Source organism: Chelonia mydas, chromosome 21 (assembly GCF_015237465.2).
Source record: "Chelonia mydas isolate rCheMyd1 chromosome 21, rCheMyd1.pri.v2, whole genome shotgun sequence".
Taxonomy (NCBI): Eukaryota; Metazoa; Chordata; order Testudines; family Cheloniidae; genus Chelonia; species Chelonia mydas.
The window spans coordinates 6,224,147-6,236,340 of NC_051261.2; the positions used below are offsets into that span (position 1 = coordinate 6,224,147).

At 42.5% G+C, this 12,194-nt stretch overlaps 1 protein-coding gene across 6 annotated transcripts in view; it reads right to left on the reverse strand.

The window, feature by feature from the left end:
- SRGAP2 (SLIT-ROBO Rho GTPase activating protein 2) overlaps positions 1–12,194 on the reverse strand; it is a 203,326-nt gene that overhangs the window by 108,305 nt on the left and 82,827 nt on the right. For 5 of the 6 annotated variants that reach the window (XM_037884821.2, XM_037884822.2, XM_043533697.1 and 2 more), the window contains one exon: positions 7,672–7,864. In XM_037884821.2, the coding sequence (XP_037740749.1) occupies positions 7,672–7,864 (193 nt within the window). Of the gene's footprint in view, positions 1–7,671; positions 7,865–12,194 lie in introns of those variants that run through there. The other variant, XM_037884823.2, reaches the window with a different exon arrangement.

Here is a 12,194-nt window from a genome sequence, read left to right on the forward strand (position 1 = left end):
CCTTAGAACTTCGTTTACATGGTATTCAGCATTACTCACACTTCTGCATAGTGGCTGCTAAAATCATGGTGTCAAAGGCAGAGGTGAGAAACAAGGTAGTGTGATAAGGTTGGGCTGGATGGCTACAGGAGAGTAATAGAAGGCAGATATATTAGCCCCAGGTTAAGTCGGTCCCTTTTCCCTGGGTAAGGTAACAGGGAAGGTTCCAGAACAATCAGGAACCTTCTGGAGACAATTAAGACAGACAGGCTGATTAGAACACCTGCAACCAATCAAGAAGCTGCTAGAATCAATTAAGGAAGGCTAATCAGGGCACCTGGGTTTTAAAAAGGAGCTCACTTCAGTTTGTGGTGCGCGTGTAAGGAGCTGGGAGGAAGAGGCACTAGGAGCTGAGACTGCATACTGTCGGAGGACTGAGGTGTACAAGCATTATCAGACACCAGGGGGAAGGTCCTATGGTGAGGATAAAACAGGTGTTGGGAGGAGGCCATGGGGAAGTAGCCCAGGGAGTTGTAGCTGTCGCACAGCTGCTCCAGGAGGCACTCTAGACAGCTGCAGTCCACAGGGCCCTGGGCTGGAACCTGGAGTAGAAGGTGGGCCCGGGTTCCCCCCAAACCTCCCAACTCCTGGTCAGACACAGGAGGAGTCGACCTGGACTGTGGGTTCATGAAAACGGCCAAGCTGAGGGCTGCTGTGAAGCTCCAAGGCGAGCAAATCCGCCAGTAAGTGCAAGACCCACCAAGGTAGAGGAGGAATTTATCACAGTAGACATTAGAATTATGACATTTTGAGTCTAGTTTATGACCTATCAGGGCTAGAAACTGACAAAAGCTGAATTTCTACCAGGAAAATTGGGTTCCATAGTTCTTCACATGTGCAGCTGCACTGGTGGTCACAATGATAGGAGATTTAGTCCAGACAAGCCTCCTGAAGCATGACTGCATCATCTAACCCTACACAGGGCAAGGACAGATGATACAGTGGTAAAATACCATCTGCACACTCCCTGTGTCTACACAAGTCTCCACTGGTGGAGAATGATGTGTCTTAACTTTCCAGGTGCAGACAAGACTGCTGAGTAGGTCAGTCCAACCAGGGTGAGAAATCAAAAAGATGTGATTCCCAATTTCCAATGAAAAACATTTAAAAGGACAAAATATCACTATGATTATTATTTAATAAAATCCATTTTGGTTTAACGCTATTTAATAGTGTATTCATCAGACAAAATATCTTACCAAATCCACCCAAAAACCTGCATTCTCCTCCCCTTAAAATTAGTAACTTCTGAAGACCTAAAATTATGTTTCTCTGTAAATTGCTGATTCAAATCAATATCTTAAGAAAGCCTTCCTGACACTGCTCATGCTCGTTGTAAATTCAAAGAATTTCGAGCATTGACATATATCCTTGCTTTCCAATCCGCCTTCCAAAGATTCCAGTTATGAACATCTGCTGTTTACAAATGCTCAGCCTGAAGACTGCCAGACTTATTCTGCATCCTCTACTTCAATGCATAGGCTGCCAGAAAGTCATCTGAATTTCATGCTGGCATGTCCTGGCCATTCCTCTATTCCGCAGTTGACAATTGATACTCGGCATCCTACTTCCCAAGGTTATACTGGTTCTCTAAAGCTATTTTATAATCCTTGTCTTAAAATAGTCTGCAGTCTTATATTTGCTTAGTCTTTTTTTTTAATTTCTCCCTTTAAGAAAATCATGGAACATTTGCAATGCTATTTATATATTCTTCATGGTATTTGCTACTGTGGATGAACGGGCAGATCAAATCACAGAAGATCCAGAATCTTGATTGTTAGACTGAAAGGTGTGGGCTGAGGGTCTGACAACTCCTACGGTGGTTGGATGAACCCTCAGTAGCTGGTAGAAGCTACACTCCGTGTTTTGTCATGCTTCTTTTAAGGAACCTCAAGACTGAAGGTCAGTCACAGCAACATCTGCTGCAATGCATGCATCTAGCAAGGGGTACTAAAAAAAGTGCTCACCAAATAAGTACCTCTGATACAAATATTCTCACTGTTCAGTCTTCTCTACCTGAAAGTCCCCTTTAAAAAAAAAAAAAAAGGTCGAAGTTGATAGCTCCAGGAGATATGGCCTAGTGGTTAAAAGCAAGTGAAATCCAAGTTCTCATTCTGTCATCAACTCATGCGCCATCTTGGTTAAGTCAATCTGTGCCTCGGTTTCCCAAGCTGTAAAATGGGGACAGCAGTCACCCACCTTGGTAAACCACTCAGATGCTCCAGTGAAGGTCATTATATAATATTGTGCAAACACATACACAACCCGTTTCAATCCACCATTATCTATTCATAGCTATTGTCGGCAGCCAGTAGTCTAGGTTTCAAATATCCCCTAAAAGGAAGGGTGCAGCTGCCGCAAACCCAAGCTCTTGATGAGGCCATGCCTAACAAAAATAAACCCAACACAAAAACACAACACAACACACAAAAGTCTGCACCTCACAGTGCCAATGTCTACTGCTCTGTTTTCATACAGCAGAGAGAGTGGTGGCCAACTCATTTCAATTTCAAGGCTGAAACTTGGGGCCTGCTGCTCTTAACAGTATTCCATTACATGAACCCATGTTCAGTAACTTGGCAATTACATGGTAGCTTTTGATTATGAAACTTCATGCAAATTATAGGGTAACTGCCTAATTTCCTCCTCTAGAAGTATGTTAGGCCATCTAAAAATTGCCAGTGACAACTGCAAGTGACATGGTAACCTGTCTTTGAACAACATGGCATCTTGTGACATAATTACCGTGTTATATGAAGGAACGTGTTATTATTGTGTATATTTAGGTTTCTGGCCTCTCAATTACAGAGTTGCCACATGGTTGCGTGTTCTGGAAAGTCATTTTGCAATACCATGGAAATCCACCGGGACAGAAGTCTGACAGTTGGATTTGCTCAGATAGTCTTTTAGGAAGGTTTAGGTTTGAACAGAACTTGAAACATCTGTAAAAAAAAAACTTTTGGCTTAATTCCATCTCCACAGTTTAGAAGAGAATAGTGTTTGTGACAGTTAATTATGCTTTCAACGCAACCACAACTAGCAAGGCTGTAACCACAAAGCAGTCACTCAAACGGCTGAATCACAATAACACTCCATTAAATATTAACTACAGGTGTATTCAGTGCTTGAAACACAGCGTGAAACGGGCCTTCTCGGAGGGAAGATGACAACATCTGTCTCTCATGAACAACACTCATTCAAGGTTCTGCCTCATTTAGATTGACCATTTTTCTAAATTTGTCCAACAGGACAGACTCCTCCCCCATGACATAAGGACGTTTATATCACATATTGCTATTGAATGATGTGCAATGTAACATGGCAGTGCCGCAACAAAATATGGCTACATGGAGACATTTCACTCTTGACCCTGGAAGCACTGCTTGTACAAAGCAAGACTACACAGACAACTAAGATGATGGCACAAATAGCAGAATTCAGTCCATTCAAAACACCGCCGGTAAAGCTGCATCTTCTTTGCAGCTCTGATTGATTCTCCACATTCAAACTCTTGAACTGATTTCCCCTTGCCGACTCCACTAGTCTCATGTTTCTGCCCTCCCTTCAAGGCCCACTCCTGTTGTTGTTTCTTTTAACTCTCCATATCAATTCCTTTGTGAGCCTGTCAGCTTTCTAGTGTCTTCCTTGGTAGCCTTCTTCCATTCTCATTTTCCCATCTTCTTCCATGCTGCCCTGTACATCCAGAGCACCCTCTTCCTCCCAATGCGTCAGGAATGCTTCTTCAAAATATTTCTGTGAAGCCTTTCAAAAATAATTTCTATAACATTTCTATATCATGTTAAACTTATTCCCTTATCTGAAAAACAATGGGCATCTCATCCATTTAGTCTACGTCTAATTAAGACGATAAGGTTTGGGCAGGAAGTGCATCTCAAGCTTTTAAAGATCCAAGCATCCTCCTGGGCCTCAAAAGAATAACAGTTGGTAAGTGGCTAACCTAAATTCATATTCCCCTCCCTCTTAACCATATACAAGGACTAGGACACCACGTGCCCAGTAGTTACAGCAAAGGATTGGGATCCAAGTCCCGGCTGCTAATCCACACAGAGCCAAATGAGTCACTATGGTATGTGACCTCAGAAGTCATTTCAGTTCACTGTGCCTCACCCAGCCAACCTAAGGAATAGTGTAAAAATGCCAGGCCCCACTGAAAGCCATAAGTTGCATCTGTACATAACTTTATGCAAAAACAAAATTGGTTAATTTTAAAGTGAGTTGATTTGAAGACAAAGATGCTGTGTCTGAGGAGAGACTTGAGGCTTTTTTCTAGCCATGTTATTCCCTGACCCTACCATCATCGAAAATCCGAGCTCCTTGCTTTCCTTCACATTGCACAATTCTAACTAGGATATCCCACAGCAAGAGACCATGCTTTCAATACTAACTTCTTTCCTGATTCTGCTGGGCACTGTTGACTAGTTTGAGAGTGACTGCAGTTCAGTGGTAGGTTAAGCTATTACAGTACGTCTAGGTCTAAATCATGTAGACCTTAAAATAGATAAAGCTAACACGCGAGCTTTGCAAAGACCAGGAATGACTGCAGGATTTAGTCTCTGGAGTTCCAAGTGCTTTGGGATGCTACCCCAGTATGAGGTACTCTAGCCACGCCCCATCCCATCCAATCATCTACTAGCCTTGAACATGGTACCTTTGTGCATTAACCAGCTAAGTGACCGAGCCTGCAGGATCAATAATTTGCTTACTTCCTTAGGTAGTATTTTGAAGTATTGCTTGCATTAACATCGACAAGATGTAATGATGGCCAACCAAACTATACAGGGAACTACCCAGAACAGGTTGTTTCAAAACCATTTTCACTGTTGTGGCCAGAAAACCATCCATACCTAGATTATCCTCACTGGAGGAGTAAAGGGGAAAAATAACCCAAAATCTGATGAAATTTTTGCCCTGAAGACTGCCAAATAAGGGTTCCAACAAACTACCGGAGAGAGCACAAGTTCCAAAAAGCCAGAAGGCTTCCGCCTGAAAATGCTCTGCTCCGGCCTGGAAAAGTCAGTGTGAGAGAAGGAATGACCAACAGGATTCCTACAGCCAACTGTAAGCATGGCTACAGGATGTGACGTGAAAAGCTAAACTAAAGGTTTTCGAGAACACCGTGAATTGCAGCTGGAAGAGGATGGGCACTCAATACAAAAACATGTGCTAATAATGGCCTGTCCAACTCAGACTGGCTGCATTCTGCACTAGCTGGGGCATTTTAATCCTTCTGTCACCAGGCAAAATGGCTCTTTATTTTTGAAGAGTTATTAGAAATGTAAAATTAGGCTCTTTAAGAAAAGATCACATACATTGAACCCACCTTCTGCAATACTCTGCCTAATACCTTTGAACAACAAACAGTGCAGCATCATTTAGGACCCTGCTGGATTTTTATCAATCACTCCCATATTAAAGAGCCAATCAAAGACTCAAACAAGAGGATAGCAATGTACACCCTTCCAACATTAGATTGTTAATACAAGAGCATTTCCTTTGGGAGGCTTTATACCATCATTTAATATACATTTATCTTCTCAAATTTCATTGCCAAACAAGAACAGTCCAATCAGGATGTAGCAGAATTAATTACCATTCAAGAAATGACTTTAGCCCATTTTTAGTGGTGTCTGCAGAAAGCACACGGTTTTCAGTTCCACAGAAGTTTTTACTGCTCCTGGAAAGAAGGACAGCCAAAATCTTCAAGGCACAAGTATGGTTCTATAAATACATAGAAGAATTCTCTGGCTACCTCTGTTTAATAGCTCTGCTTAGAGGTCAGACTTTGTGGGTGATATAATGCAGTGTGTGTTTTAATGAGGATGTTTGCATTAAGTTATCAGTTTGGCCGAGAACAAAAGGTGAGTTACATCAAAACTGTATTAAAAAAAGGAAGTCAAAGGGTGATTATTTAATGGCTTCCAGAGAAAGCTTTCTAGTATAAAAAGGAAAAATGCTCTCCCCACCCGCCCCCCCCAGCACCAATAAGGTGTGTCCCCAAATACAGCAATTAAGAAAGCCCAATAGAAAGATATAATGCTGTGATCCAACCTTGGCTAGAATTTAAACGAACTCTATTTTGGGGGGAAGCAGATCCAGATGGATCCCTTCAGCAAAAAAAAAAAAGGCTGATCTGTCCAAAACTGAAGTGATTCATATCCCAAGGCTCCTTCTGCCTGTAGTTGCCACCACAGCTGCTGTCTTGACAACAAAACATGACAAGCTTTGTGCATGTTGGGATATCAGCTGCAGCAGCACCATGCAAGAAAGCCAGGATAAGGGACTCCCTTGTTCTGATGATCTGGCCACAAGATGGTCTCCAAATTTGAAGCTGCTCTGCATTCTCTGCATTGTATTAGCTTGTGTGCACACTCCCACCAGCATTCCAGCACTATGCATATATATACTCTAGCCTAAATAATAGTTAATAAGATGAATGGGCACTCTTGTCTGAGGGCAGAAAGGAAAATATCAGTGGTTTGTCACATCAAACAAAGTTCAGCACATGCTGGGTAATCCCACTCAAGCATCAAACTCATCACAACACCGGGGGGGCGGGGAGTAGCAGCCAACAAAACTTTCAGGGCACCAGAATGTGATGTTTTAATTAAGTGGGAATAGTACAAACCCTGATCTAAAAACAGAAGCTGCACTAGAGAAGCAACTAAAATCATCTGGTCAGAACTGTATTGGATTGTCCTGTTTTGCACGTTGTCTCCAACTACCAACTCTCCAGGTAGTGACTCACTTATTTGGGGCACTTCTTCCATCATGTAACACCCTACACACCCAATGAATATATATAAATGAACAATCTTCTCTGGTTTCCTCCCACTTCATGGTGTTATCATGGTAGAATCAAAGAAGCCAGAAGTCTTTTACAGACTGACCTGAATCATATGAAAGATCCATTGGAGAATCATACTTTTATCTGACAAATCTTCTAGCTGAAGGATTTTTTTGACTTGCCATCACTTTAGTATCTAGGTACCATACACAAAAATTTGATCTCCTGCCTCCATCCAAATGTACCATTAACTCCACCTCGCCATCATTTATGCTACTTTCTTCCTGAGGCCAGGATCAAAAGTGATGGCATTACAGAAGTAAGGGTTTTCTTAGGAGTATACTAACCCTACCCCCCACCCCCCAGAACTGAGGAGTTTTACTTAATGGATTTTTAACTAAAAAGAGATATATAGCAAACACAATAAATCCGTAATATTAGAAAAAAGTATTCCCTTAATAGCCAAGATAAAAGCCAAACACACCTAGAGAAGAGCTCCGATTCTGCCCTCCACTTTACATGTGTGTCAGCTCCCTCATTAAGTTATTCTCTGTTTACCACAATACACCATTCCATTCCCCCTTGGAGTTACACTCCACCAGCAATAGTTGTGCTAATCCAGCTAACACCACATAAAAGGGAAACTACTTTTTTCAAACACACACCTAGGTCACTTGGGAGAAAAAGTATTTTCCTTTTAATTTCCTAACAAAGGGACATGGTGCCCCATTCCCTCCCCTCCCACCCCCAACATGCAATATGTCAGCTCTCTCCTCCCATCCCCATGCCCATGCCCAGCCTCCAGAAGAAACTTTGCGGAACTCTACTTGAATTGCTGGTCTTTAGTGCTCCTTGTTTTAGCCAGGAATCTCTCAGCCAACTTCTCCAAGTTCCTTGAGTAATCCATCTCGATCTCCGCCTTCTTGCGAAAGAAATCCTGCAAGTCCTGAAGTAGCTGGACCCGAAGCTCGCACTGTTGGTCGAGGCATTTCAGCTGCTCAATGAGTTGCGTGCGAATCTCTGAGCAAGGAGACAAAATGAAATACCAAGTGTTAAACAGAAGCCCAACAAAGGAAAACCAAAATGATAAAAGTTACCTAGTAAATGAAGATTAAAATAGCTCTCCCTCCCCACCAAGAGATCACCAAAAGCACCTAATTAACTGTATCCACAGTTAGAAAATGGTTACAATTACCTTTAGGTGACTATGGCCACAGGATGAGAGTTAGGCAACCAGGAACCCAATATTGTACCCTTACGAGCAAAGCTCTACCGCTGAAAATGTCATCACTCTTAAGTGTCAAGGGCATATCTGGCATTAAGAAATGGTTACTTCCCAAAAATGTCCTGAATCTCAACCTGGATAAGGACCGCAAAACTGCAATCTCTCCCCTTCCCCTGTACCTCAAAAATCACTCCACAAAGTCTCTTGATCTAACTGCTTCACGGACTATTCCTGAGGAAAACCAAAGGAACTGTGTGCGTTTTGGGTATTCCCAAAAGACACCAATTTGGGATTATTCAGTTAAGTGCAGTTAATGTGCAACCTCCATTATTAACACAGCACCACCAAACTGATAAAGCCCCTGTTTGGAGGAGCCAGACAGCATTTCCACTTGGACAAAGCCTCCAAAAGAAACACTTTTCTTCTAAAAAAGCATCTCTCCGAGTGATGTGTGTGTACATGTGTGCCATCCATAAGCATTTTCAGGTACAAGTGTTCTTTAATGCTGTTTATGAAGCAGAATTATTAGCAGCAATATCCATTTGCATTTATATGGCATATTTCATCTAAGATTTTCAAGGCATTTTACAAATGTGAAATCAGCCCCTGAAGCCTTTGGAGATGGGTTGTTAATCTCATTTTCCTGATGGAGAAAAGGACACGCAGAATGGTTAATGAGTAGCCCACATTCACACAGTGAATCAGCGTGAAGCAGAGATGTCAGAGTCCCCTGCTTTAAAAAAATACATATATCAGAACTGGCGGTTACTGAGTTACTAGGAGAATATTTAGCTTCCAACTCTAGCAATTAACACAACAAGAAAAATAATACAATATGTACTTTCATCTGAGGATCTCTGGGTGCTCAAACATTAAGCAGAGCTGCCTATCATCACTGGTGATTTGCTGCTGCTTCTTCTTAAGTGTTGAAAAAACATGTTGTTCCAGGACTGAATTTAAACAGCAGCGTAACTTAACAAATGAAGTACTTAACATTCAGGTCTTCTTCTATATGGACAGCTTTGTTTGTGCCTGTGGATTGCATGGATGCAAAGCTTTAGGATAATGGTCTTATTTGGGGTTGTGGTTGGAAAGTACTTATTCCTAGAATGATCCATTTGAAAAACATAACAGACACTCAAGAAAACTAACAAGACCATTTTTCATGGCAGTACATACGGACATTAATAAACTTAAACATTAGAGCAACCAGCTAACAACCAGCTTTGCTTGCCTCCTTGAGCACATCTGTCCTCTTGTCACTGACAAATATACCAGGATCCAGCTCTGACCAATTTACCCTGCCAATGCACCACAAAGAGCAGCAGGGCAGTGTGAACAAGAAACAGCTCCATGGAGTTCAGTGATAACTCTCAACCAAAGTGATCATGCACTTTTATTTGGGGGGTGGGGTAGAGGGAGAAAGGGGGAGCAGTGGTAAGGGATTTTGTTTCAGGTTGTTGGTTTTTTCCCCCCCAAAATCAGGATATTAGTTCATTTTTTCTTCAAGTTATGTGATAACTTAAGGCTCTCAAATTTGAGTTGACTTTTGTAAGAGCGTTTAAATTGGAAGCCTTGCTTTCCCGACAGTATACCATCCAAGGCAGTTCGGAACATACAGTTCAAGGGGAAGGTAAAGCGTGTGATTCCCCATAGCTCCCCCTCCCGCCCAGCTGCCCTAACTGCTACATGAGGGCAAACCTGGTCAACTAACTTTTTTCTGGTTGGAGAACTCATGCATCTTGAATCCCTCTGTCAGGGAAAATAAAATTACATGCAAATATGCAAGCTTATAGTCGTGTGCATTTATTTGCCGTCAAAACACTGAGCCACGTTCATTCCTTCAGGCAGAGGGAAGTGTCAATTACACCTCCTTCTCCTAGTGTGGCCTGCTACAAAACACAGGGTGGGGTTCACACTCTGGGAAAGGTACCACTGCCATCTGTTCTCTAGTCAAGGTTAGATTCCATTTCCATCAGGGCTCCACAGAAGCCAAGCCAGGGGACACTACGATGGACAGGCACACAGTGTTCTTTTAAGTGCACACTGATCATGATCCATGGGCTTCTTGAAAAGGGCCAATGAAACCATTCATGTTGCCAACTGTGGAGTACCCTACGTAGGCAATGTTAAGAAAAACAAAAACACATCCTACATGTTATATCTCTTGCAAATTTGTGATACCCTGCTGTACGTTCATTTCCACATGATAGTAATATTTCAGGATTTACAGGGGTTGGAGGAAGCAAAACACTTAACAGGACCACAAAATTTACTAGCAATTATTTAATGGTTGATACTCAGTCTACACTATATTTCTTCCCCATTCCGCTTTCTCCCCATTTACAAAAGCAGTAATGGATTTGCAAGGCTTTGTAGGCGTGATGAGCTTATTAACGTGCTATGCAAATAGACCTCTTTTCCATCTGTGGCTTTGTCGGTAAGACTGATACAGGAATGAAGGTGAGCCAGCTATATATATATATACACACACACACACACACACACACAACAGACTGAGGAGCAGACAGAGCATTCCATAAGGAATGTGCAGTAATTCAGTGTTTCCTTGGTGTAATGAATCAGTCTCCTCACCACTTAACCTGGTACTCATTTGGAAGTCTGCCATTCTGACACAGAACATCCTGCAAAGCCAACCCCATTAACGAATTTCTCCTCCTTCCACCCCCACCCCCCTCAAGTAAAATGGATTGTCACATACAGCCAGGTGGTGTTGCTATGTGGTAACTAAGGAAAGACTCCCATTGATTTCAGTGAACTTTACCTCAAGCTCTAAAGCTTTAACAGGGTAAAAAAATTGTAGCTAGCACACACACAGGTAACAGAGGCACCTGCGAAGTAGATTCCGATCTGTGCCCCAGTAAAAATGGCACACACATCATGCATGCGGCAAGTCAGCGGCATGCAAAGGGTCGTTAACAATTCCTACTACAGAAGTATGACCACTCACATCCCTATTAGAAAGTGGAGTAGAAAGTTGTGGGTTTTTTTTTTTTTAATGAGTTCTATTACCAGGGTGCGGGGGAGGAGCACAACCGTGCCGAGAACTATCTAGAACAGGGTGTTTCAAACTTCATTGCACTGTGACCCCCCTTCTGACAACAAAAATTACTACATGACCCCAGGAAGGGGGACCAAAGCCTGAGGCCCGTCGCCCAGAACTGAAGCCAAAGCCTGAGCTCCGCTGCCCAGGGCTGAGGCCCTCGGGATTTGGCTTCAGCCCTCGGCAGTGGGGCTCAGACTTTGGCTTCAGCCCCAGGCTCCACCAAGTTTAACGCCAGCCCTGGTGACCCCATTAAAATAGGGTCACGACCCACTTTGGGGTCCCAACCCACTGTTTGAGAACCACTAATCTAGAACCTCGCCCTCTTTCAATGCCCCAATTTTAGAGGGCCCTATCAAATAGATTTTAAAGTTAGTTGTTAATTAACTGATCTATTGCTTGTAGATGCTCCCTCCAAATGCTTGGAAAGGAAAATACCTCTTTCTTCCTATTTTGTAATATCTTGTTTTTTACATTTGGCAAATTGGTTATGATTTTCACCCTATGGTTCCAAAAATAGTAGTTAAAAATTAAAATGGCATATTCTGTTTGCTCCATTATTTATGTACCAGGGTCCTATGGACTGTAGCCCAGCTCCTGACAGGTCTGCTAGTGAACCATTGCTCCAGAGACTCAAGAGAGCACTGACAGTGGCTCGATTTTCCCCTCAAATTTTGTAATAGTGGTGGAAGAAAAATATGTTTCTCTGGAATGTTTCCAGTTCCACGAGCAGGGCCAATTCGATAGGCAGAACTGCAAGGTCTCAATGCGTGGATGAAACATGGTGTTTGAAGGAGGAATTTAGGTTTATTAGGAACTGGACAACCTTTTTGGGAAAGGAAGAGTCTAGAGAGGAAGCTCCACCAAAACCAAAATGTAGAAAGACTGCTAGAATGTAAGGGCTGGGGAAACATGACAGGTGCGGAGGAGCACACAGTTCAGACAGACACATCCTTTATGGAGGGATTTATTAAAGGGGATACTCTATATTCTAGCAAAGAGGAGATGACAGACGTTGATAAAGTACAAGTAGGAACTGAAGAAAGGAAAGAAAAGGAAAG